This window comes from Pipistrellus hanaki (genome assembly GCF_964339955.1).
Source record: "Pipistrellus hanaki genome assembly, chromosome: 7".
Lineage (NCBI taxonomy): Eukaryota > Metazoa > Chordata > Mammalia > Chiroptera > Vespertilionidae > Pipistrellus > Pipistrellus hanaki.
The window spans coordinates 14,663,585-14,688,364 of NC_140509.1; the positions used below are offsets into that span (position 1 = coordinate 14,663,585).

The following is a 24,780-nucleotide window of genomic DNA, read 5'->3' on the forward strand; positions in this document are numbered from 1 at the left end:
TACTCTTCTCTCCAATAAAGCTTGTGTCCTGGCATCCCAGTCTCCGGCCCCCTTCTCTATTTCATCTATCAATAAATATTCTACTGAAACACTCTGGTGAAATCTCCCCCTAAGATTCCTGCCTACGAGAGATAAAACCCCTCAAGACAAAAATCCCAGCACTCCCTCTTCCTCTGGAGAGCATGCCTGCACCTTTCCCTTCCCTCTCTTCTTCCCTCTCTTCTTTCCGCATAGTTATGTGTCTCCTAAACTCTCAGGAACCCCAAAAGACTTGAAACCAGGGCAGCAATGGGTAGCAGCAGCCTGTCCCGGGCTAAACCCCTAAACCTCTCTACAAGCCCCTCTTTTCTCTTACTTCCCAGGGAGCCAAAGCAGCCCAGCCTAGGCTATACTGTTGCTGCTTCTCCGCTAAGGCCTTCTTTGTTTCACTGTCCCAGCTTTCATAAAGGTACCCTCGTAGTCACCTGGACTAATGTTGTGAAATCTTTTCTTCACAAAGTCAAGACCCCATTGACTACCAGCTAGCACAAGGCAGATCCGCTTAGGGCCAGGTCTGATCACATAGGATACATTATTTCCAATACTAGAAGACAGAGCCCCTTAAACCGCCCCATTAAACTCAACAATCACTTAGTAAGTACTTTTTCTATGCCAGCTTCTGCACTTGGCACTGCAGTTACAAAAGATTCTATCTGCTCTTTGCCCACCATACTGGGGTAACCCAAGTAAAATCTACGGTACTTCTGTTTGCTAATTTCTGTTTCTAGTAGTAAGCTTCAAGTTACATTGACTGTTTGCCTAAACTTCCAACTACAGGGATTAGCACAATCCTCCATGCGGCTGTCTAAGGAAGTGCCCATTTCTTTGCTGGTACCGATGACTAATACCCTAATTAGTCTAATTCCCTGCAAGGACTATGTTTCCGTGTTTCCTGTCACTTGACCGGTAAACTGCCTGCTATTCAACTTCGTGTAAAGGTGCTCCCCTGTATGTTAAGACAGATATTGCTATGGTAGCACTCACAATGTATTTATCTCCACTCACTGGGACTGGCTGATGCTGCTTTAGATTTGTCCTAGGCCCCGGTGCAGCCAAAGTCGTTTTTTGTTTTGTTTTGTTTTTCTCCCTGGGGACACCTAAGCCCCAGACTTTCCTAGGGGCCAAGTGGGAGTGGCATGAGGCGTGGACTTGGCCTTAGCCAGGGCTCCCTTCTTTCAGGGCCTCTGAAGGGCACGCAGCCCTCGGATGGTTTAAAAGGGCCATGGTGGCCGAGACTGAACACACCTCCGCCCCGAAGTCCAGTGCCACTCCACCTAAGCAGCTGTCGCAGGTGGTACCTGAGTCTAACCAATCGGAAAGGCCGTTACACTGACGGCGGCTCCGCCATCCAATCAGAGGGCGGGACTCAGACTCCCTCGCCCGCTGCGCCAACCGCTCGGAGCCTGTTCCGCTGTCGCGCCGCGGACGGACGGACGGCGGCCCGCACTGCGCAGCACCCGGCGGCGCGCATTCCCAGAGGTGGGGGCGCTCCCCGCGGCGGCGGCGGCGGCGGCGGTGACGGTGGTGGCGGTGGTGGCGGTGGCGGTGGCGGTGGCGGTGGCGGTGACGGGGGGGGGGGGGGGCCGCTACTGCACAGGCGCCTCGGACAGCGCTGCGCCTCGCCCCTGGCCCTGCGCGTCTTCTTCGCCCCGGGACCCTCGAGCGCCGGAAAGAAGCGGCCGCGGCGGCAGGTGAGGGAGGGAGGGAGGCTTGGCGCGCGCGGGTTCTGGGGGGCAGTGCCACCCCCGCCAGCCCCCCGGGGGATCTGAAAGGAGAGGTGCTGCGAGACGCCCTCTCTCACCCCCCTGTTCCCCCCACCCCACCACCACCACATCCTGGGACGCGGGCGGGGACGTCCGCGAAGGGACCGGCGGCGCCGGAGGCGGAGGCGGGGTGGCCGGCAGGTTAGCGGGTGCGTTGGGGGCGGGCGGGGCCGCGGGGCGGAGGGGGCGGAGGGGGCGAGGGGGACGTTGGCTGGAGGCCAGCGGAGGGGTCAAGGTGGGCGAAGGTGAAATCGAGGGGAGCCCTGGCCAAGGCGAGGTGGGCATTGGGTTGCAAAGAAACGCATCCACAAGGCATCTGTCCCAATATCAGGTTCGGGTTGGCGGTAATGATAAAATCCAAATGGAAAACGAATTTCCTGCCAACGCAGCCGAGGGAGAGGACGACCCAGTGCCGTGCGCAGGCCGGGCCCTGTTTGTGAAGCACTTGACAAACACTTCCTTTCCGGGCACCGCGGACCTAGACCTGCGAGGTGGTGGCATTCCATCGTCCGGGGGCCGAGGGCGGCGCGGCGAGGCGTGTGCCCGGGGTCCAGCCGCTGGCGACGGGCGGGTTCGCGTCCATCCCGGGGCTGAGCCCAAAAAGGGTTTTTGCTGAACCACCGAAGGCCATGCCAAGGACTGTAGGAAGTCACCTGCTCTTTTTAATAATAATGAGTTTTCTCCCCTTTTCCAGGCCACTTAAGGAAATGCATTTAATATAATAAATAAACTATCTCCACCCTTTAAATTAGCTACATGTTTGGGAGAAATTTTGATTAAAAATGCATGGAGTCCATGGAGGGGTATTTTATTCTGTAGAAGGTAATACAACTGTGGCTGTTTTGAAGATACTTGCTAGACAATTTTGTGTGCATGGGAAAATTGGAAAATGATTTAGAATCCTTGAAAAAAAAAAAAAAGACTGAGAAAGTCTTTTACTGAATACTTAATGTTTTTCCCCCCCGTAGAATATGAAGATAATAATAATAATCTGAAGGAAACCACCTATGTTTTCTGTGTGCATAGACAATAATTCTATTTTAAAGCTGTATAATAGTTCCATTACAAATACTTGTGTAGTGCTTAGAATAAAGCTTTTGTATTATGAAGTGGGTGGCATGTTAATGGTGACAAATACCTTTCACCTTATTTTGTAACTGTTATACTCTCCCAGCTTCACCTGGACTAATAATGTCAGTGAGAATTGTCCATTAATTGAAGAAAACTACCTACTGCTTCTGGTTGCTGTGGGAGATATTTGGACATAGTCTAGATGAGTCTGCTTTCTTTTCCCTGCATCATTATTATTGTTATTATTGCTTTGAAAAATTACAGAATGTCTCCCAATGTTTTCTAATATCACAGTGATCTTCATACATTGGAAACCACTTGAGATCTCATTGATGTTTTAATTATAGTTTAACACTCCTTATTATAATGAATCAGTATTTGGAAGGCATAGATACAGGTGCTGCTAATGAAAGATGATCTGGCAGGAAAAGTTTGTTAATCGTTTGGAGATTGTTATTAGACTTGTTAACTTGCTGTTACTAGACTCATAACTTTGTCGATGACGTGAAATTCGTAAGGGCACACTAATTGCTTTCTGAGGTTGGGCCACCATTGACCTTCAACCTCATCACATGTAAAAAGGGATTTAGACTAAATTATTTTTAGTTATTTTATAGTTTCACAGTAATACCATCTGCCTGTCATAGTGCACTTTTTTTTTCCCTTCAACATAACAGCTTTGTAACTAGAATGCATAAAAGGAAATTAAATTTGAGGGTCTGTTCTGTAGTACTTTATGCGTCCCCATTTTACAAGGAAATTGAAGCTAGGAGGAGTTAGATCTGCCAGAGGTTGCCCATCTACTAAGAATGAGCTCAGATTCTGGGATTCTTGTGGTTTCCATGCTGTCTGTGCTTCTAATTCTGGGGACAAAGACTGGGACCCTTGGATCCTAGCAAGGTATTAAGCCGGGATTACTGACCTCAGGATAAACAGCCCAGGCATCTTGAGCATCCTTTCTACTCAAGATTTGGAGAAGAAAGAGTTTGATTCTTATGTATTTTATGTGAGAGAGAGGCTTAGATTGTTTTTTGTTTTTGTGGGTTTTTTTTTTCCCCCATATGAGAAGTGGTGTAAAATATTTTCCCATTAAAACACCCAAGTCTGTATTATGAAATACACACTTCACATAATTTTTTAGGTAAAATGAGACTTCAAAGATGCTACCTGTTTTGTAGCAGGGCATTTTTAGATGCTTTTAAGATTACAATTTCATTTTCCTCTCTCTCATCACATACATCCAATTCATTATAGCGTAAAATATTAGAGTTGTGCAAAATCACCACAGACAATTTGAGAACATTTTTTATCACCCCAAAAAGAAACCTTATACCCATTAACATTTCTCCCCAACCCTTTGTTTAATGATAACTACTAATATACTTCCCTTTTCTGTAGTTTTGCCTAGTCTAGGCATGTTAAATAAAAAGAATGATACAATAAGTGATCTTTTGTGACTGCCTTCTTCCACTTAGCATAATGTTTCAAGGTTTTTCCAAGTTGTAGCATTACTACTTCGTTGCTTTTGATTGCCAAATAATATTCCATTGTGTGATATACCACATTTTATTTATCCATTTATCACTTGATGGATGGACGTTTGAATTGTTTCTATCTCTTGGCTCTTAGGAATAATGCTGTAGTGAGTATTGGTACATGTTTTACTGAGGTCATAATGTTTTAATTTCTCTTTTGCATGAGCATAGTAGTAGAATTTCTGGATCCTATGGTAACTTTATTTTAAAAACTGCCAAAATGTAAAATGTTTTCTAAGTGATGATTGTACCATTTTATATTCTTACTAGCAGTGTATAAAAAGGTTCCAATTTTTCTGTATTCTTCCCAACATTTGTTATTTTCTGTCTTTTTGATTACTGTATTCATCATAATGGGTGTAAAGTGGTATCTCGTTGTGGTTTTGATTTCCATTACACTGATGACTAATGATGTTGAACATCTTTTCATGTGCTTATTTGCCATCTGTATATCTATGGATAATTGTTTTTTTAGGGTTCTTCCCTCATTTTTAATTGAATTATTTGACTTTTATTACTGAGTTGTTATAGTTTTTTACATATTCTATATATACACTGAGTGGTGAGATTATTATGATCTATGAATGCATAATAATCTGGCCACTCAGTGTATGTCTTATAAAATAAAAGGCTAATATACAAATTGTCCCCTCTACCAGAAGTTCAACCAGCAGGCAGGCCAGCCGACCGTCCATGTCCTCTCCCCATGGCCAGGCATGAATTTATGCACTAGGCCTCCAATATATGTGTGTGTGTGTGTGTGTGTGTGTGTGTATACACACACACACACACACACTCACACTGAGTGGCCAGATTATTATGCATTCAGAGATCATAATAATCTGGCCATTCATTATATATAATACATATATTTTATATATTCCTTATCAGACATATGATTTGCCAATATTTTCATTCTGTGGATTCCCATTCTGTAGGGTATCCTTTGAAACATTAAAGTATTTAATTACAATTTCAAGAAAGTCAAATTCTGTTTTTGTAACTCATGCTTTTGGTGCTATATCTAAGAAGACATTGCTTAACCTAAGTTTATAAAAAATTATTCCTGTATTTTCTTCTAAGATTTTATATATATATAGTTTTAGCTTATAATATTGGTTATTGACTAAGCATACATGAATCAGGAGGCTTTAGCTAGAAATAAATGATAAAGATTTATTCAAAGGTATTACAGAGCTAGGTAAATATCCAGAATGTTCTGAGAAAAGGAAGAGAAGCTGAGAGTTTTTATAGTAAAAAGTACCTTCTTGAGAAGAATCAATCTTGCATTCTGAGTCTTTGGATTGGCCCAAGTTGTAATCCTCTAGATAACCGATGATCTGAATAAAGTATGTCAGGTGGTCTGGACAGGTGAACGTTCTTGTCTTTATCAGGGGTAATCAGAGGATTAGTGGAGGTTTGATGTCTATTGATGTAGAACTGGAATATTCAAAAATTTAATATTCCAGGCTAGTTAAAATAAGAATAGGATCTTTTCCTAAGATATCAACCTACTTGATTTTAGTAATTTAGCAGCTTTACTATAGTGAATCCATTTTATTTATTCACTCTAATTCTCTTGGTCTATGATCCATTTTGAGTTACTTTTTGTGTATGGTATGAGATGAGGGGTCTAAATTCATTCTTTTGGATTTGGATATCTAGTTGTCCACCACCATTAGTTGAATTTTCTTGGAACCCCTCTGCTCTTATAAGTAACTCTATTGAAAAAGTTTTATGCATACTATGATATTCTACTTGTAGTAATTCCTTGAAGAGCTTGGTTTTATAAACAATACTTTTGTGGTGCATGGATCTCAAGCATAGAAGTACAAAAAGTTTTGGTGTTGTCTGCAATGTTCATTCAAGCTTGTCTTTGTTCTTTCAAGGTGACAAGTTGATTCATTGTCCTGATTATTTATGCTCCTATTTTTAGTATTTAAAAAGTATAACATTCTTGTCTCTTGATAAACAGCATGTACATTTTAGTGTTCAGACTTAGTTATATTGTATATTTATTGAATGATTTTTTTTGGTAATGATCTATAAGAGAGTTTGGACAGAACCACACATATAGGGAGTAACTTGAGGATGTTTTTGGAAGCATAGACTGTTACTGAAGAACTGTTATAAGTCACCTGCAGGTCACCTAGATAAATGATTATTGTCTTTTCATGTCTTTGTAGTACATTTCAGACAGATTGTGACAGTGAAATATGGTAAATGGAAATTAAGGTTGGCAATTATTTCTTTAAATATTATTTTTAGTGATTTTTAGTGGATAATGGAGGGGTTTAAATGCCAGGCTGAGGTGTTGCGACTTTTTGTATAGCAGTGGATACTTTGAACATTTTTTTTTTAAATTAGGGGGTTGTCTTGAACAGAGCTATGCCCAGAAAAATTAAGTTGGGGCAGATGTTGGGTGAGAAAGGGGAAGGTGACTGAGGTGGGAGTGGAAGGTGATTGAGGTAGGAAGGTCAGTTAAAGAGAGAGTATTTTTCTCAGGAAATATTGAGGACTTTAAGAAATAGGGCAGCAGTGGAGATGGAAAAGAACAGATAGCTGTTAAAAATGAAGGCTCCTGGTCTCTACTGTAGACCAACTGAGTCAAAATTTTCTAGATATGGAGAGTAAACAGTTGAATTTTTTTAAAAATCCTCATCTGAGGATATGTTTTTATTGATTTTAGAGGGAGAAAGGAAGAGGGAGAGAAACATTGATGTGATTACCTCCCATACCTGCTCCTAGGTGACACTTAAATCAACTGAGCCACACAGGGCTGGACAGCTGAGCTTTTAACAAGGTCCACTCAGTGATTCATATGTCTACTATACTGTAGAGATTTTCAACTAGTGTGCCACAAGAATTTTTAAAAGATGCAGTACCTGACTATTCAGTCAGGGGCATGGACCTTTTTCCTTTAGATTTTTCAATAAAAAAATGACAACAGCCAATACAACAATAACCATCTGGTGTGAATGAATCAAATTATATCTTTTTTAAAAAAAAAATTAGGTTGGCCATGCTGAGACCGGTTTGGCTCAATGGATAGAGCGTCGGCTTGGGGACTGAAGGGTCCCGGGTTCGATTCCTGTCAAGGGCATGTACCTTGGTTGAGGGCATATCCCCAGTAGGGGGTGTGCAAGAGGCAGCTGATCGATGACTCTCATCGATGTTTCTAACTCTCTATCTCTCTCCCTTCCTTTCTGTACAAAATCAATAAAATATATATTTTTTAAATTAGATTGGCCAAAAATATAATATATATTTTGGTGTGCTGTAGGACTTTAGTAATTAATTTATGTGTCCCATGATATCAAAAAGGTTGAAAATTGCTGCTGTAATAGATAATATAAGAATAAAGTTGACTAGGCTGGCAACTGATGGTATACTCAGAAAATTTCTATGTGACCAAGAGAATGGTGAAGCTCTTTTAAGATATTAGGGAACATAGGAAAGGGGGAAGATTTAGAGGTGCAGAGAATGTGTCCAGTTTGACATACTAGATCAAATTTGACTTGGCAGCAGAATACTTTGTGCTGTGGGATTGGTTGGGAAAGTAGAATGATTACTTAGGGCAAAAGCTAGGGCAGTAGATAAACAACCTTTAAAAAATACATTTGTGCCTGGCCATTGTTGCTCAATGGTTGAGTGTCAACCTATGAACCAGGAGGTCAAAGTTCGATTTCCAGTGAGGGAACATACCCAGGGTGCAGGCTTGATTCCCAGTGTGGGGTGTGCAAGAGATAGCAGATCAATGATTATCTCTTGTCATTAATATTTCTCTCTCTCTTCCTCTCTGAAGTCAATAAAATAAAATAAAATAGATCTGTGAGTATCTTTACAATACTAGGCCACTTATTTGCTGTTTTAGTCTATTTTAGTGGAAACAAATTTTGGTATTGGGAAGTAGCTATACTGAGAGAAAACAAGGAATCTGTTCAGTCCAGACTTTCATGGAGACTTGTGTGCCCTCCACACAAGTTCTGAGATTCTGGAATCTAGGCAGCAGCCTGCGTGATATTGTTGTCTGGACCCAGTTATGACTGACTGAGGGAAGAGATGCATTACACTAGGTCTGGGGCACCAAATACTGAATAAAAAAAGAAGTACTGCTGTCTAGAGTCTTAACAGCTGAGATTGCTGACGTGGGACTGGAGCTATATCTGTGCAAAGTATGTGTCTTGTACTTAGAATTGTTACTCATTTCTTTGGAAAGGTGGTTTTTGTTATTGTGAATTGGTTTTGGTTTCTTGGATGGATCAGCAGCAGTAGAGGACTCATGCACCATACTGAGGAGGCAGCCCGTCTCAGGTTAAAATGCTGGAGATTTTTCAGACGCAAAGATTCTGTGCCTTTGATCTTCAAAATCTTAAGTCCCTGGTTTTTGGAGGGTCACAGCTTCAATTAGTAAGTATTTGATTAACTACATATGCCAGATGCCAATTCTAGAATGTCATAATTGTAAGAGTTTCATCAAAAGATTGATGGAACTTGGGGACTCAACAAGGGCTGAGTTATATATGTTATTGCCTGTTAGAATGGCTAAAGGCATTTCCCCCAAACCTGAATGGGATGATTGTTTGCTGCCAGACAGCTCAGGGCATCTTAATCTACATGTTATTGCCTCCTACTGGCTATTCCCCAATCTGACAATGCTTCTGTACAGATACCCTACCCTTTGAAGTGTATATATTTGAAGTTTATCTATTGCCCCTCCACCTTGCTATAGGACAATATGTGTTAATAAAAAGCAAGGGGTCCTGAAACAAGGAGAACCTGGTATCTTCAGCCAGGCTCCTTTGACCCCCAGTGCCTTTCAAAATTATCTTTCATCTCTGGATTCTTATTCAGTTACACACAGCCTTTCTCCAGATTGCAGAACCCTTAAGGCTGGAACAAGAACCCCGGCATACATACACAGACCATCTAGTATGAAGTATGTTTGGGGGGGAAAAGAAGTCTCTGACCTCAAGTAATTGCATTCTAGTTGGGAAAAAGAACAACACAATTAATGACTTGTGAACTTAATCATCATGTTAGTTAACTGGCTGCTGTGTATGCCTGGACTTCTAGGTGCATGTTCCCCTGGCCATACCACAAGTCTTATTCTGGCATGATGAATTCATTCACCTCACTCTGACCACAACCCCATATCCTTACAATTCTCACTGAAAGTTACTTTTAAAACGCAGGTTCTTTGACTTCATCAGACCTCAAGTCTAAAAACCCCTCTGTTTACATCTACATTAGTTTCAATTTAAATGCTGCAGCTCAAATATCAGCCATTCTTTAGATGATATCAACTTTAGATTCCATCATCATACTTTAGTTTCAAGCCTAGGTATGTTCAGCTGTATGTTTTGTTCATGCCTGAGTCAGGAAATTGCTACAGAAAGCCAATCAACAGTGTCACTCTAAAACTTCATGGTATCTGCTGTCAACATTGACCACAAAAACCTGCTGTTTCCTTGTACTCTCACCTATCCTCCACATCTGCCATTTTTCTGTGTTTCTCAAACCACCCTACTCCCTCTCAATAAATGACCCTACTTCGTATAATTCAGAGAATACAGCTCCCTTCACCTCTTGTCCTCCAACCTGTTAGCTCACTCCTTTGCCCCTCCTCTCTTATTATGATGGAAGGGGTAGCATGATCATCTATAGTGAAACATTCTACCTAAATCACAGATATTTTTAATTTAGGGCCCAAAGAAGATCGAGTCTAAAGGCAGGGAGATTTATTAGGGGAAAGCTCTTTTTGTCATTTGTGGATTATTAAAAATGAGTGAAAAATCAGAGAGCTCTGAACCTGAGGTATTAGGTTGAATACATATGCCTTTGACAGTAAAAGGGAAGACTAAGAGGGATGTGGTAATGAAGTTCATTTCAACAGCTGTTGAGTTTCTTTAGAAGTTACTGTCGCCTGCAGGTCCCTATAGTCTTGTCTGCCTGTCAGCTTTATGTGCATATTGTAAAGGCTCAGATTGAGGTGGGGCTTTCTCTCAAATAGTATTTATTTCTTACTCTTTTATATATTGTATGCCAGTATTTTTTTTTCAACAATAACTGGTGGTGAGCCAATATGTTGGAATTTCTACCACCTATTTCTGTAGGACGAGTCATTAAATGGAATGGTAATCTCCCTCTCTGGAGCCTCAGAAAGCTGGGCACTATTTCTGCTTTGTGAAAAGGGATACTTTTTGTTTCTTCATCTGTTGTTATTAATCTTTTAGAATAACTTCTAAATTTCTAATTTCAAACAAGCAAGGTAGCCAAACACGAGTATTATATAGAGTATAAAAATGGCCCATTTCCCTTTCAGAGCATGCATGCTGGGGCAGGACATATATATAAGGAAACTAGCCAAAACCGGTTTGGCTCAGTGGCTAGAAAGTCGGCCTACAGACTGAAAGGTCCTGGGTTCAATTCCAGTCAAGGGCATGTTCCTTGGGTGTGGGCACATCCCCAGTAGGGGTTGTGCAAGAGGCAGCTGATGGATGATTCTCATCGATGTTTCTAACTCTCTATCCCTCTCTCTTCCTCTGTAAAAAATCAATAAAATATATTTAAAATAAAATAAAAGGATACTGGACAAGTAAAGGCAATTTTTAGTTTTTCCAATTAACTTTATTCAGTTGCTTTTCAGTAAATGGCATTATTTAATTTTTAAGTTGACAGAGGTAAATCTAGTATATAAAAAGTTTAAATATTGGTTCTCTTCTCCTGATGGTTAAACTTTTGAAACCTAATCCAAGTCAAATAGTATTACTGCTTATGCATTGTTTTTTTTTTTTTTTATTGTTTTTTTATTTTAGGAACCTGATTGCTCTCCTTCAACACGTTCAATATGAAGTTATTAGTAATACTTTTATTTTCTGGACTTATAACTGCTTGTAGAGGTAACTCTTCTTACAGTTTGCCACCAAAGTTATTACTAGTGTCCTTTGATGGCTTCAGAGCGGACTATCTACAGAACTATGAATTTCCTCATCTCCAGAATTTTATTAAAGAAGGTATCTTAGTGGAGCACGTTAAGAATGTTTTCATCACAAAGACATTTCCAAACCACTATAGTATTGTGACAGGCTTGTATGAAGAAAGCCATGGCATTGTAGCTAATTCCATGTATGATATAATTACCAAGAAATATTTTTCTGACTTAAATGACAGGGATCCTTTTTGGTGGAACGAGGCAGTACCTATTTGGGTAACCAATGAGCTTCAAGAGAACAGATCAAGTGCTGCTGCTATGTGGCCTGGCACCGATATACCCATTCACAATACCACGCCTTCCTATTTTATGAATTATAGCTCCTCTGTATCATTTGAGGAGAGACTGAATAATATTACCATGTGGCTGAGCAATTCGAATCCACCAGTTACTTTTGCAGCGCTCTATTGGGAAGAACCAGATGCAAGTGGACATAAATATGGACCCGAAGATAAAGTAAATATGAGCAGAGTGTTGAAAGAAATAGATGACCTTATTGGTGACTTAGTCCACAAACTCAAGATATTAGGATTGTGGGAAAATCTTAATGTGATCATTACAAGCGATCATGGGATGACCCAGTGCTCTCAGGAAAGACTGATAAACTTGGATCTCTGTCTCAATCGTTCAGACTACACTCTTATAGATTTGACTCCAGTTGCTGCAATACTTCCCAAAATAAGTAAGTAAATTTTAGCCAAGGGATATTTGAATGGGGCAATGGATTGAGGGTTTTATAAGAGAATAAAGGTCTGGATTTTTGCAGTTAAGAACCATCTATTCTTACCCTTACTCTAGAGTGGAATTATATGTTTTCCCCTGTTTTACAAATTTTAAAACAAAACTATTAGCTTAAGATTTTTTTAAATTTTTTTTTTAATATTTTTTATTGATTTTTTACAGAGAGGAAGGGAGAGAGATAGAGAGCTAGAAATGTCTATGAGTGAGAGACATCGACCAGCTGCCTCTTGCACACCCCCTACCGGGGATGTGCCCGCAACCAATGTACATGCCCTTGACCGGAATCGAACCTGGGAACTTTCAGTCCACAGACCGACGCTCTACCACTAAGCCAAACCGGTTTCGGCTAGCTTAAGATTTATGTTGAGAATTATCATTTCTTTGCTTTTGGGTGTATTTTGTAATTAACACAAATGGAAAAAGGAAACTTTTACCCTTGAAAACATCTGGAATATTTGGGTGAGATATACCTTTTGTTTACTGATAGAATTAGTGATGAGTAGTAATATGTAATTAGTTAATATCTTACTGAGGAAGCTAGATGTGAAAATTGTCCCCTTTGTATAAAAAGTCCACCAGGAATAATAACAATATGAAAAAAGAGCTATGTGAATACTTTGAAAAAAGTGTGTGTGTGTGTGTGTGTGTGTTTGTGTGTGTGTATCCCAACACTGTCACATGATTATTCTCTCTTTCTCTTTCTCTCTCTTTTTTTTTTTTTTGAGAATTAAATAGATTATATTGTTCAGTATTTTTTTTCCAGTTATTCTAGTTAGAAGTATTTTTTCCCTATCAATCAATCATAACTTTTTTCTTTACTATTTCCTTTTTCTTCAGATAAAACAGAGGTTTATAACAAACTAAAAAACTGTAGCTCTCACATGAATGTTTATCTCAAAGAAGACATTCCTGCCAGGTTTCATTACCAACATAATGATCGAATTCAGCCTATTATTTTGGTTGCTGATGAAGGCTGGACAATTGTGCTAAATAATTCATCACTAAAATGTAAGTATTTAGGGTATTTCTCGTATGTCATAGGGATAAATCATAAATTGACATTGTTCTTTTAACAGAATACTTTCACTTAGAGATGTTGACCCAATGTAATTAGTTCAATTTTTACTACATCATTGGGAGTTCTTCATTTAATTCTCAGATTTTTATTTGATAGCATGTCACAATAACCACAATGTCACCCTTGCATTAGAAGGTTGGGTGACCTTAAGGGTAAATGAATAGTTTTACTTTCTTACCAAAACTGCAGTTATTCTCAGTAACTTTTAAGATAGGTTCTCATTTGTAGAAAGTAGAAGATAAATAAGGAAACAAAGAGAAAAAAAGAAAAGAAACAAAATACTATAAACAGGAAGAGATTAGCTAGTTCAAATTTCTTTTTTTCATGTTAAAAAAAAATTTCCAGCCCTGGCTGGTTTGGCTCAGTGGATAGAGTATTGGCTTTTGGACTCAAGGGTCCTGGGTTTGATTTCAGTCAAGGGCACATGCCCAGGTTTCGGCTCGATCCCCAGTAGGGGATACATAGGAGGCAGCCAACCAATTATTCTCTCTTATCATTGATGTTCTATCTCTCCCTTCTTCTCTGATAATAAAAATATATTTTAAAAAAATTTGTCCAAGTAACCTTTTCCCAATGATGAAATCATTTACCTAAATGCTACAACATTTTAAAACATTGGACAAGAACCAGAAAGTAAACTTCCAAAAATGCACTGGGTAAACAAAATAGATGTATTGAAATCCCTCTTAAAACACAGGGGAGAGTTATAGGTCTTCCTGGAAACAAGCTTCTTTATCCATATGCTAAATTCAATTTGAATACTTTAAAAAGAATGCATGATTTTGTAGTCAATAGCAGGGGTCAGGACACTTTCTGTAAATGGCCAGAGAGTAAGTACACATTTTAGACTTTGTGGGCCAGCTGGTCTGAACTGTTCAACTCTGCCTTTACAATGGGAAAGCAGCCATAGATAATATCTGTAAATTGGCATGGGGTGTTCCACTGAAATTTTGTTTACAAAAGCAAGTAGAGAGCTGAATTTGGCAAGGGGATGTTGTTTGCAGTCCCTGATCTAAAGCAATTCAGAAACATCAGACAAGAATAAAACCAGGGTCAGTGGAACCAGATACTATTTTCCAGAGGCCAGTTGCATGAAATTTATGCAAGAGTCGGCCTTCCTTCCCCCGACTGCTGGCACTGGCTTCCCTCTGGCACCAGGCAGGAGCCTAGGACCCGGGGTTCCCTCCAGCTGCTGGCAGGCACCAGGGACTTGGGATTCCCTTGCAGCCCAGCCTTTATCCATAAGGTGGTCCAGAAGGATGTCCAGTCATTTTAGTATATTATGCTTTGATTATTAGATATTTGTTATATACCCACTGTTAAAAACTTGGAAAATACAGAAATGTTTAGAAAAGAGAAGAAAAAGTATCTATTATCCCTCAATATTGAGGTACATACAGACAAATGTTAATGGTGGGAGTTTTTTGCCTTTCTAATATTTTTCCCATTACACATACTTGCATATTTTTACATTAATGAATAATATCTTTTTATGTTTAGTGTTGTATTCCACTTTTTATTATATTGGTCATATGCATTTTTATTTATTTTTTTAAATATATTTTATTGATTTTTTACAGAGAGGAAGGGAGAGAGAAAGAGAGCTAGAAACGTCAATGAGAGAGAGACATTGACCAGCTGCCTCTTGCACACCCCCTACTGGGGATGTGCCCGCAACCAATGTACATGCCCTTGACCGGAATCGAACTCGGGACCTTTCAGTCCGCAGACTGACGCTCTACCGCTGAGCCAAACCGGTTTCGGCGGTCATATGCATTTTTATTTTGAAATATTTTAAACATACAATTAAAGAATAATAAAACACTGGTATACTCATCACTTTGACCCTGCATTTCATGTGAAAGTGGAAGCTTATTAAATGCAAGTGATGTACATTAAAAGGCAATATTTGTTGCCATAGCCAGTTTTGCTCAATGGATAGAGCAAACTAAAGGGTCCCAGATTTTATTGTGGTCAAGGGCACATGCCCAGGTTGTGGGCTTAATCCCCAGTAGGGGGCATGCTGGAGGCAGCCCAACAATGATTCTCATCATTGATGTTTCTATCTCTCTCTCCCTCCCTCTCTGAAATCAATAATAATGTAATAAAAAATATATAAAAATAAAAGGCAATGTTTGTTAAAATAAAGCTAAATTTTGAGAATCTGGTATGTGGCTTTGGTTAGAGACCATCACATTTTTCTTTGAGTTAGTCTTTCACTGGCATTATAAGTTGGAATCCTCTGGGTAGACTTCACATTTAGTATAAGAATCTCATCTGTGACATTTGTAGTTACCTGGCCCTTCAGGTAGAGTTGTTCATTAACTGTCAATGAATGAGTAGTATTGTATATAATAAAAGCCTAATATGCTAAGTGTCGGACCTTTCGTTAGACCATTCAACCAGTCACTTTGATGCGTACTGACCACTAGGGGGCAGACACTCTGACCAGTAGGTTAGCTTGCTGCTGGGGTCCAGCCGATCGGGACTGGGCAAGATGGGCCAGACATTCCCTGGAGCCCTCTTGTGGTTTCTCCCCAGCCGGCCAACTTCCCATAGTCCCTCCTCAACTGGCCGACCACGATTGGGACTGGGCTAGATGGGCCAGACATGCTCTGGAGCCCTCCTGTAATCCCTCCCCTCCCCGATCATGTACCGGTGGGGGTCCCTTGGCCTGGCCGGTGCCCTCTTGCAATGTCAGAGAGCCAGTTTCTGCCTAATTCCTGCAGGCCAGGCCACGGAACCCCACCAGTGCATGAATACAAGCACTGGGCCTCTAATATTATATATCCCTTTTTCTTATCACAGGAGCAATTGACATAGGTAAGTCTGCACATTCACTTCTTTACCATTCAATGGTTTTAACTCACTCTTCCCCAGTTACTCAGGACTTTCAGCCAGACCACTTTTTCTCACTGGTGCTGTTTATAGTGGGCTTTCGTAAATAGTGCTAGAAAGTAACAGGTAAAATACAATAGGTGGGGCTAGGACTGAAAAATAAGTACATAAGATTGAGAAATCATTTTAAAGCCACCATGATTGATTGAAAAAGGGATGTGTGTATGAAAAAGGGAACATGGCTGAGTTGAAGAAAATAGAAAATGGTATTTCTGGCCCCTGTCTGGTTCAACAGATCAGAATTCTAATGGTCTGGGAATTACACTGGCAAGACTAGTATAATTACATGCACAGCAAGTTATTTTCTAATAGATTATTTACTAACATTATTTTTGTTCTTTTTCAGTAGGTGACCATGGTTATGATAATTCCTTGTCTAGTATGCATCCATTTCTGGCTGCCCACGGTCCTGCATTTCACAAAGGCTACAAACAATGCACAATTGACAGTGTGGATATTTATCCAATGATGTGCCACATCCTGGGATTAAAACCACGTCCCAATAATGGAACCTTTGGTCATATTCAGTGTTTGTTAGTTGACCAGTGGTGCATTAGACTCCCAGAAGCCATTGGAATTGTTTTTGGTGTACTCTTGATCTTAACCATTCTAACGTGCCTCTTCATAATCATGCAGAATAGACTGTCTGCACCGCAGCCATTTTCCCGACTTCAGTTACAAGAAGATGATGATGATCCTTTAATTGGCTAATAATATGTGCTGGAGTTTATAAAAAGTGTCTTTGTTTAGTCACAAAACCAAGGATACACCCAAATGTGTTATAACTATGAAAAAGCATATTTTGAAAGACAGAATTTATACGAAGCATGCTGAAATTGTGTTTTCTTTGTGTTTTCTTTTGGTGCATTAGCTAATACCAAAACAAAAACATCCTGAACATAGTAAAAATTGCTGGTATATTATTAGTTAACACTATTTCTCTAACTAGAAACATTTTTTAAGAAAAATACTGCCTATGCCTTTCTTTGTGCAATGAAATTTGACACATATTTAGATGAAAATATGACAAAATTTAGTAGGCATACTTTTCTAATAAATTTTTATATTTGTAAATGAAACAACAGAATCTTTATGTAACTAGTGGGATTTGTGCATCAGGGAGGAAAAGTTTCCTATATTTTTACATTGACCTTTAATGGAGTTTGTATTCCAAGTAAACTCTTGAGTTAGAAAATTATCTGTGTTAAATGAAATCAGTTAACCAGGCAGAAAAGATCAAGCATATAAAGATTATTTTAAGAAAAGTTATTATAAAAAACTATCAAAGACAATGTGTACAAAGCCCCTGTCTTCACCATTGTGTCTTTTTTAAGACCCTTAAGCTGTTGAAATCTCAGAAGTCTTCTTTTGAAGATTATTGCTAATAAATTAAGAAAATAGAGAAAAGTGGATTTCTCTGTGCTTAATGGCTTTGTGTAAGTTATTTGTGTGTGTGCAAGTGTGTTAGCATGTATGGGTGTGCAGACTATGCAACTTATAGAAGGAGATCAGAGGTGGACTCGACCATAGGTAGGCTTCCACATTCCCATAGAACCCAGCTCTTAGGAAAGGTTATATTTTCATTCATATTTGTTTACCTTCTAACAAGTTCAAATCATAATTTTAAAAATGCATTTGTTTTTGTTACCATTTTTAACCTTCTCAGGTTGATTATAATTAGAAGTATCAAAGAGCTATAGAAAAAGTTATTTACAAATCTGGTTTTGATGAGTTAGAATGAGAAAAAGATATTTTTATGTTAACCTTTGGGACTTGGATGCCTTACTCTTTAGGCAACAGAGTACTTATATTTAAAGTGGAATTTAGTATCTGTTGCTGTTTTACATTATTATGTTAAATGACAGAATAAGCTCTCAACAATGCCTAACGTTTCCTAACTTGAGTGATTGGTAGAACCTTCTAATAATCAAAATTAATATGAAGAAACTGAGTTGTGACAGACTAGATTATATCTATTAGAGGAAAACTTTGGGTTCAGGAACCATTCATTGGAAGTTGAGGCAAGCAATTGATATTAATAGTGTGATCTTTAAAGTTCTGACAATACAAAATAAAGTAGGCACCCAGTTTGCAGATACAGAAATGATTTACAGTAAATATGCAGCCCAGTTAAATGTTGATTGTCTGTGATGGTTAAGAGCAATGGTGCTAATCATCAAGTGTTTAATTCACCCTGTCTGGTTCTGCTGGTTTCCTGATCTTGGTATTTAGTGCCTATTGTATCTGGGGTTCTTGAGAAGCATTTCCACATCCTGCATAAATGCGTGACACTGATAGTAACCATAAGTTGACTGTATTAACAACATAATACATAAATGCAATAAAGCCAGTAGGGCTAATTTTGCTTTTTGACACATTTTATATCTGAAGTTTTTCTCACATAAAAGTTATCTTAAAGGTAATAGTTGATTTGAATGAAATAATACAAAATTTTCTTTTCTACTTCAATTGCCATTAAAAAATAACAAAGAATAGAACAGTCACATTTGAAGCCCTGGACATTTTAAAAATAGTAGGAGAGTATTTTATACTATTTGAGTAGTCTTTGCACCTTAGAATGGTGAGTCTTAGTGACTGCATTAGCTTGATAGGTGGTATGATTTTCAGTGAACTTACGTGGCAACCAAACTGGGAATAGATTTTATATAGGATGGAATAAGAAGGGATGCTGTCTATGTCTTACCCCCTGTACATTTACCTATTTGTCATGTCTCTCAGTCTCAAAATATTAACTTTAATTGAAATTATAAATTTTATATATATATATGTTCATGAATAGAATGTATTTAATCAAAGAGGTGTTTATGTATTATTATATTGAACTCTGTGTTAATCCATTTGTATTTATAATATTGCTGTTAAAGCTAATGATCCTCCAATACACTGAAAAAATCTTTTAGTAAAGCTAGGCTTTTACAGTATGGTTTTGATGTATTTTGTTATGTAATTGACAAATATACCTTGCTGTTTTCTGGTGATAGAAAGTATTTGGCTGTTTATGACATTTAACTGTTTATGACAATACTCAAAGGTAATAGGATAATTTTTTTTATTCAGTGAGTAAATTCAGAATAAGTACATTAACTTATAACAGGGACAGTTCTGTTGTCAATAACATGCAGGTTTTCTAGTCCATGCTCTCTACTATAGGCTTTGTGTTATTGTTCCATTAAGCTTGATCTAAGAAGTTAAAAATAAATGTTTGGAACATTAAAGGATTAAAAATGCCTTTGCATTAACCTTGGATTTCTGTCTTTCTAGCCTGTATCTGGAAAGCTTTAAGGGTGAATGCATTTAATTTCTTTTATTTGGAGGTTTTTACTTCATTGTGAGTATGTAAAGCTACAAAGTAGGACAAAGATGAGATGAAAAGTGTCTATTGTCAATTCTTAAAATAGTGTGTAAATAAAATGACATAATGTGCTTTTAAAAAATTGTAATATAATGCCTTAAGTTGAAGTAAAATGTATTTTGATTTATTGTTTGAATTCATAGTTAATGACCCTGATTTTAAAATGTATCTGAATAAAATTTACCAAAACATTTTTTTGTATTACTAAGTATAGAATCCAACCTCATTGATATTTTTTTGTCACCATGCACATGTTACATACTATAACAGATTTTGATGATTTAGTAATATTGTATAAGTTCTCATAAGCATTCATTACAGATTTTTTAAACCCAAGATTAAGTGTATAACATTTAAAACAGTATATAAATATACAATTCCACATAAGGGCATTATTGGAAAGAAAGATAATATAAACTTTGCAGAGCTTTCGGACTATAATTTATTGGATTCCAGTAGAAACAGAGGAAGTTTGAAAAAGCTGATTAGAAAACACTAGGATTAAGGGGGATTATAGTATTTAAACTTTATTTTGCACATGGCCATAAGTAGTTGATGTCTAAATGAGTATAGATTCAATAAAGTTTCCTCTAGTAGTGATTCATTTTCTACTTGGATATTCTGTAAACACTGCTAGCTAAGAACTGTGGTAAAAAGAATAAAATATACTTCCTTTACTCTGAAAGAGTTCAGTAACATTTCAAAAGTGGTAAAAATAAATTACTTAGGTTCGCTTATGGTTTCACTCTTGCAGAGTTCTTGGATTCAGAACCATTTTCCAGGTCATGTACTTCCTGAACTTTAGATGCCATATTCACACCTTTTCCCCCATCCCCAGCCTTCTTGGTGTCTGTGCTTGGGTATCAGTTTGGTCCCACACAATTTGCTTCCGAGAATATGTGAGAATCCAGAGGAGCCTGTTGGTTCCGGGAGTCCTGTTACATATGCAAACACCGAACATACAATGTGTGTGTAGGAAGTTACTGTTGAAACTGCTAGGTCCTGCGACTCATGTCTCATGGTCAAAATTAGTTGGAAAGGGCAGAATCTTACCTAAAGAACAAACCTTCCCTTTCCACATATCTTCTACCTCCTTGACCTCTAAAATCTGATCTCAATCATCAATAAGCTAAATTTACTGGCTCATCCACTGACAGCTCTATAATGATGGTTAACAGATAGACATACTGTATGTCTCCAGTTCAGACCTCCCTCCTGTGTTAAAGATGTGAACTTCCATTGACCCAATCAGCATTCTTTTCCTATCTACCATGATTAACTTCACTTTCATAGACAGAGCTGGTGGAAAGGATCAATAGAAATTAATGTAAAAATAGTTCTAGAAAACTCCACAGTACAAATATGCATTTTAATAAAAGAGTTCCTATAGGTCAGACCCAAACCCAGTGGTAGACTTATATAGTGTTTGAATTGTCCACTGAGGAGAGTGAATTTTTTTACACAATATATCTGTGAAGGCTTTTTTTATTTTTTTTTATTAAAGACATGCAGGAGTGTGGTTTCCAGTGAAATGGTTGAGTAATCCCCTTGCTTGCGATTAGAACTCTAGAAAAAATATAAAAGATTGTGCTATGGCAGTGAGGAATTACCAAACAAGTGAAGAATCAAGAGGCCAAGATTTAGAAAAATGAAGAAATCTGTGAAAGTGAGTTCCTTAATAGAATCTGAATTCTGGAAGAGGCAGCCGAGTTGCTGCAAAGCTAGTAAAAAAGGGGAGGTTTAGGGAAGTGGAAGGAGAGAAAACAATCTGAAAAAGACAAAAATAAGTAGAACACTTAGAAACATAACAGCTTACTTGACACCATTTGGCACAAATAACTTGAAAATACAGATGAAGTGGATAATTTCCTGGGAAAATATTTAACAAATTATTCCAGTAGAGAAAGAAAAACAATTTTTGTATTAAATACTGAGAAAAATATCAGGCCCATAAGATAATAATCTTTTTCAGTGCCTTTTAGGTTTATCATTATAGTTGCCTAATAAAACTGGAGTTCTAAAAAAAGAAATAAGTTTTTGAGGTGAGTATAACATTGATAAATCTGATAATAGCACCAAAGAAAGAAAATTACAGAACAATCTCAAAAGGGGGGTCGGGGGTGGGTGGGCAGGGAAGCAAAATGGAAAATCAAATCCAACTACATCAATAGCTAAATTTAAATACCCAGCATTCCAATCAAATGGCAGAGATTGTCCAATGGGATAAACAAACAAAAAAACCACATGATCCAGTTACATATAGTCTACAAGGGATACACTTTAAATACAAAATTGCAAATTGAAAGCAAAAGGATAAACAGTTATATACCATGCAAACTGTCAGAAAGCTGGATTACCTATAATAATATTATCAAAGTAATCTTCAAGGCAATAATTTCCAGAGGGACATTTCTAATGTACTAATATATTAGAAAGATAACAATTGTAAATGTTCACACTTAAAAAAAGCTTAAAAGTGATGGAATAAAAAAGTGATGGAATTAAGAAAAGGAAGGTGATTTATAAACATAGCTAAAGATTTTAACACTCCTCTCATAAGTAGTTGATATAACAACCAAACTAAGAAAAGAACAAACCTGAGTGATGGTATCAACCACATTGACTTAAATGACACTTAGAGAAGATTATAGCCCCAAAGTGCAGAAGACTTATTCTTTTTTAGTGCACATGGAATTATCACCAAAATAGATTATATGCAAGACCATAAAACAAGTTTCAGTAAGTAATCTCAAAAAACTGCAACCTTATAAAGTATGTTTTCTGACAATGAAATTAAATTATATTCCATAATAATAAGATTAAGAAAAATCTTAGTCAATAAATTTAAACAAACAAAAATGTGAATGTAAAAAATAAAATAAAATTGTTTCTGATTTCTAAAAAAAAAAGAAAAATCTTAAATATTTAGAAGTTAATATACTTTTAAATATAAATCAAATGAGAGAATATATTAAACTGAGTTGAATGATAACATACCAAAGTCTGTAGTCTGCAGCTAACGCAGTACTTGATTGTCTGTTTTTGAGAGGACAGAAGGTTAAAAATAACCTTCCTCTTTAGAAAGCTAGTGAAAAGATGTAGAAAGTTCAAAGTGAGTGGAAGAAGAAAAAAAGAATCAATGAAATAGAAAAGCAAAATAAAATTAATAAATCCAAATTTTGTTTTTAAAAATAATAAATTGATAAGCCTCTTAAAAAAGTGACTAAGAACAAAAAAGGAGCTAGCACAAATGAGCAATATCAGTAATACAAGTGGGGCCATCACTACTGAACTGTATATATAAAAAAGATTTAAAAGAATATTATGGCAATAAATATTTGGATAAAATGGCAAATTTCTCAAAAAACACAACTTATCAAAATGATACAAAATCAAATGGCTAATTTAATAGTCAGATCTATCACAAATTAGTTTGTTATAACAGCCCTATAAAGAAAATTCCAACTCCAGGTGGTTTTACTGATTAGTTATATCACATTTAAGGAAGAAATGCTTTTCATAAACTTTTACAGAAAACAGAGAAAAAAAACACATCCTAACTGGTTTAATGAGGCTAGTGTAACACCATTACCAAAATCTGACAAAAAAATTTAAAAAACAACATAGGCAACCCCTATGAACAAAAATTCCTCAACGAAATATTATCTAATTAAATTTAGCAGTATTTCAAAAGGTAAATACACATGAACAAATGGAATTTATCCCAGAAATGTACATTGATATTTGAAAATCAATGTTATTTATATTAATAGGGAAAAGAAAAATATGGTTGTGTTAATAAATGTGGAAAAAGCATTTGGCAAAATTTGCCAGCTGTTTATTATTCAAAACAAAATAACTAAAAAAATTTGGAATAGAAGGGAACTTAAAGCTCATAATTAACACACACATACATTTATATAAAATATATATTGCCACATATATAATATCAGATCTATTTGCCACAAATCTTCAATAATATCATACTGAATTATAATATTTAAATAGCATAAACCCACACCTAATGGACTGAATGATGAAATAGTAAATGTTTTTTCTCCAAAATCAGGAACAAACCAAAGCTGTCCACTCCAAACACTCCTATTTAATATTCCACTGGAGGTCCTAGCAAGTGCAGTAAGACAAGAAATAAAATAACTGAAAAATAATAAAACTGTCATATTTACAGATGACTCAATTGCATATATAGAAAACCCAAAGGAATCAGATGAAGTAAAAATGAGCTTAACAAAATTGACAAAATTGCTGCATATAAGGTCAGTCAATGTGTAAAAATCAAGTGTATTTATATATCAGAAAACAAAAAAAATGAAAACTTAAATCTGGTATCAAGCATGAAATCTCTAGGAAGAAGTCAAAACGCATGCAGAATTTTTGCACAAGAAATTATAGCAATGAGAAGAATTAAGAAAGACAAAAAAATAAGAATTAAAGAAGACAAAACAAAAAACCCAGAAAGCTATATCAGATTTATAGTTTGGAAGATTCAATATTGTAAAGATGGCAATTCTCAAATTTGTCATTGCATCTAAGCATTTCGAGCAGGGTTTTATTTTTTATGGAATTGTATAAGCTGACTCAAAACTTTGTAGAAACATAAAGGGTCAAGACAATATTGAGTAAAAATAAAATGAGAGGACTCACTCTCTGTGATGTCAAGAACTATCATAAAGTTATAACAATTAAAACTAGGGTGTTGATACAGGGATAGACAAATAGATGAACAGAAGAGACGACCTTTGTTAAAATGAAGAATCCGTATACATGTGAATGTATTAGACATCTCTTGTATATCACCTCAAATCTACTCAACTCACCCTTTACTCCAGTTTCATCTTGACTTAGACCAACTTCCCACAGATGCAACTTAACAATGCTAGCCTCTTTCTTCTGGGCCCAGACACTATGGCATTGGGTGCCTACGAGATCACATTTGGCATTTGTGCATGAACTACTCAGATACGCTGGAGTTACACCCATGAACCACTCAGCAAGTGGGATTGGAGGCCAATGGGTAAATGCTTTGCTTTCCTCCCCCATTCCGCACGCGGTCAATTCCGAGGTACATTTCCTATGGTTCCTCTGAAGACCTGTGGGATTGCGCACTCATACCAGTTCTCTAACTTACGCTTATATAGGCTTTGTCTTCATTTCTCCTTTACTCCCTGTCCCTCTCTCATTTCTTGGGATCATTTTACAAATAAATTGTCGACATAATAAGCCTTTGTCTCAGACTCTAATAATGGGAAAAAACTCAGGTTCAACAG

The 24,780-nt window shown here is 37.4% G+C and overlaps 1 protein-coding gene across 4 annotated transcripts; it reads left to right on the forward strand.

Moving 5' to 3' along the window:
* The first annotated feature begins 1,440 nt into the window (after positions 1-1,440).
* ENPP4 (ectonucleotide pyrophosphatase/phosphodiesterase 4) lies at positions 1,441-19,683 on the forward strand. Of its 4 annotated transcripts, none has more exons than XM_084889112.1 (4): positions 1,441-1,730; positions 11,227-12,084; positions 12,981-13,151; positions 16,466-19,683. In XM_084889112.1, exons 2-4 carry the CDS (start codon positions 11,259-11,261, stop codon positions 16,828-16,830), a joined length of 1,362 nt encoding a protein of 453 aa, XP_084745238.1. In that variant the 5' UTR covers positions 1,441-1,730; positions 11,227-11,258; the 3' UTR covers positions 16,831-19,683. The 4 variants fall into 4 exon arrangements, with proteins under 4 accessions (XP_084745238.1, XP_084745241.1, XP_084745239.1 ...); XM_084889113.1 differs by having other exon boundaries at positions 1,456-1,518; XM_084889114.1 differs by lacking the exon at positions 1,441-1,730 and adding an exon at positions 2,375-2,624.
* The last annotated feature ends 5,097 nt before the right edge of the window (positions 19,684-24,780 follow it).

Excerpts from the sequence above, each read along its gene's own strand:
- ENPP4 (XM_084889112.1), top strand. The coding sequence starts at position 11,259 with ATGAAGTTATTAGTAATACTTTTATTTTCTGGACTTATAACTGCTTGT. Across the intron at positions 12,085-12,980 it reads TGCAATACTTCCCAAAATAA|ATAAAACAGAGGTTTATAAC; the intron begins GTAAGTAAATTT and ends CTTTTTCTTCAG. Across the intron at positions 13,152-16,465 it reads AAATAATTCATCACTAAAAT|TAGGTGACCATGGTTATGAT; the intron begins GTAAGTATTTAG and ends GTTCTTTTTCAG.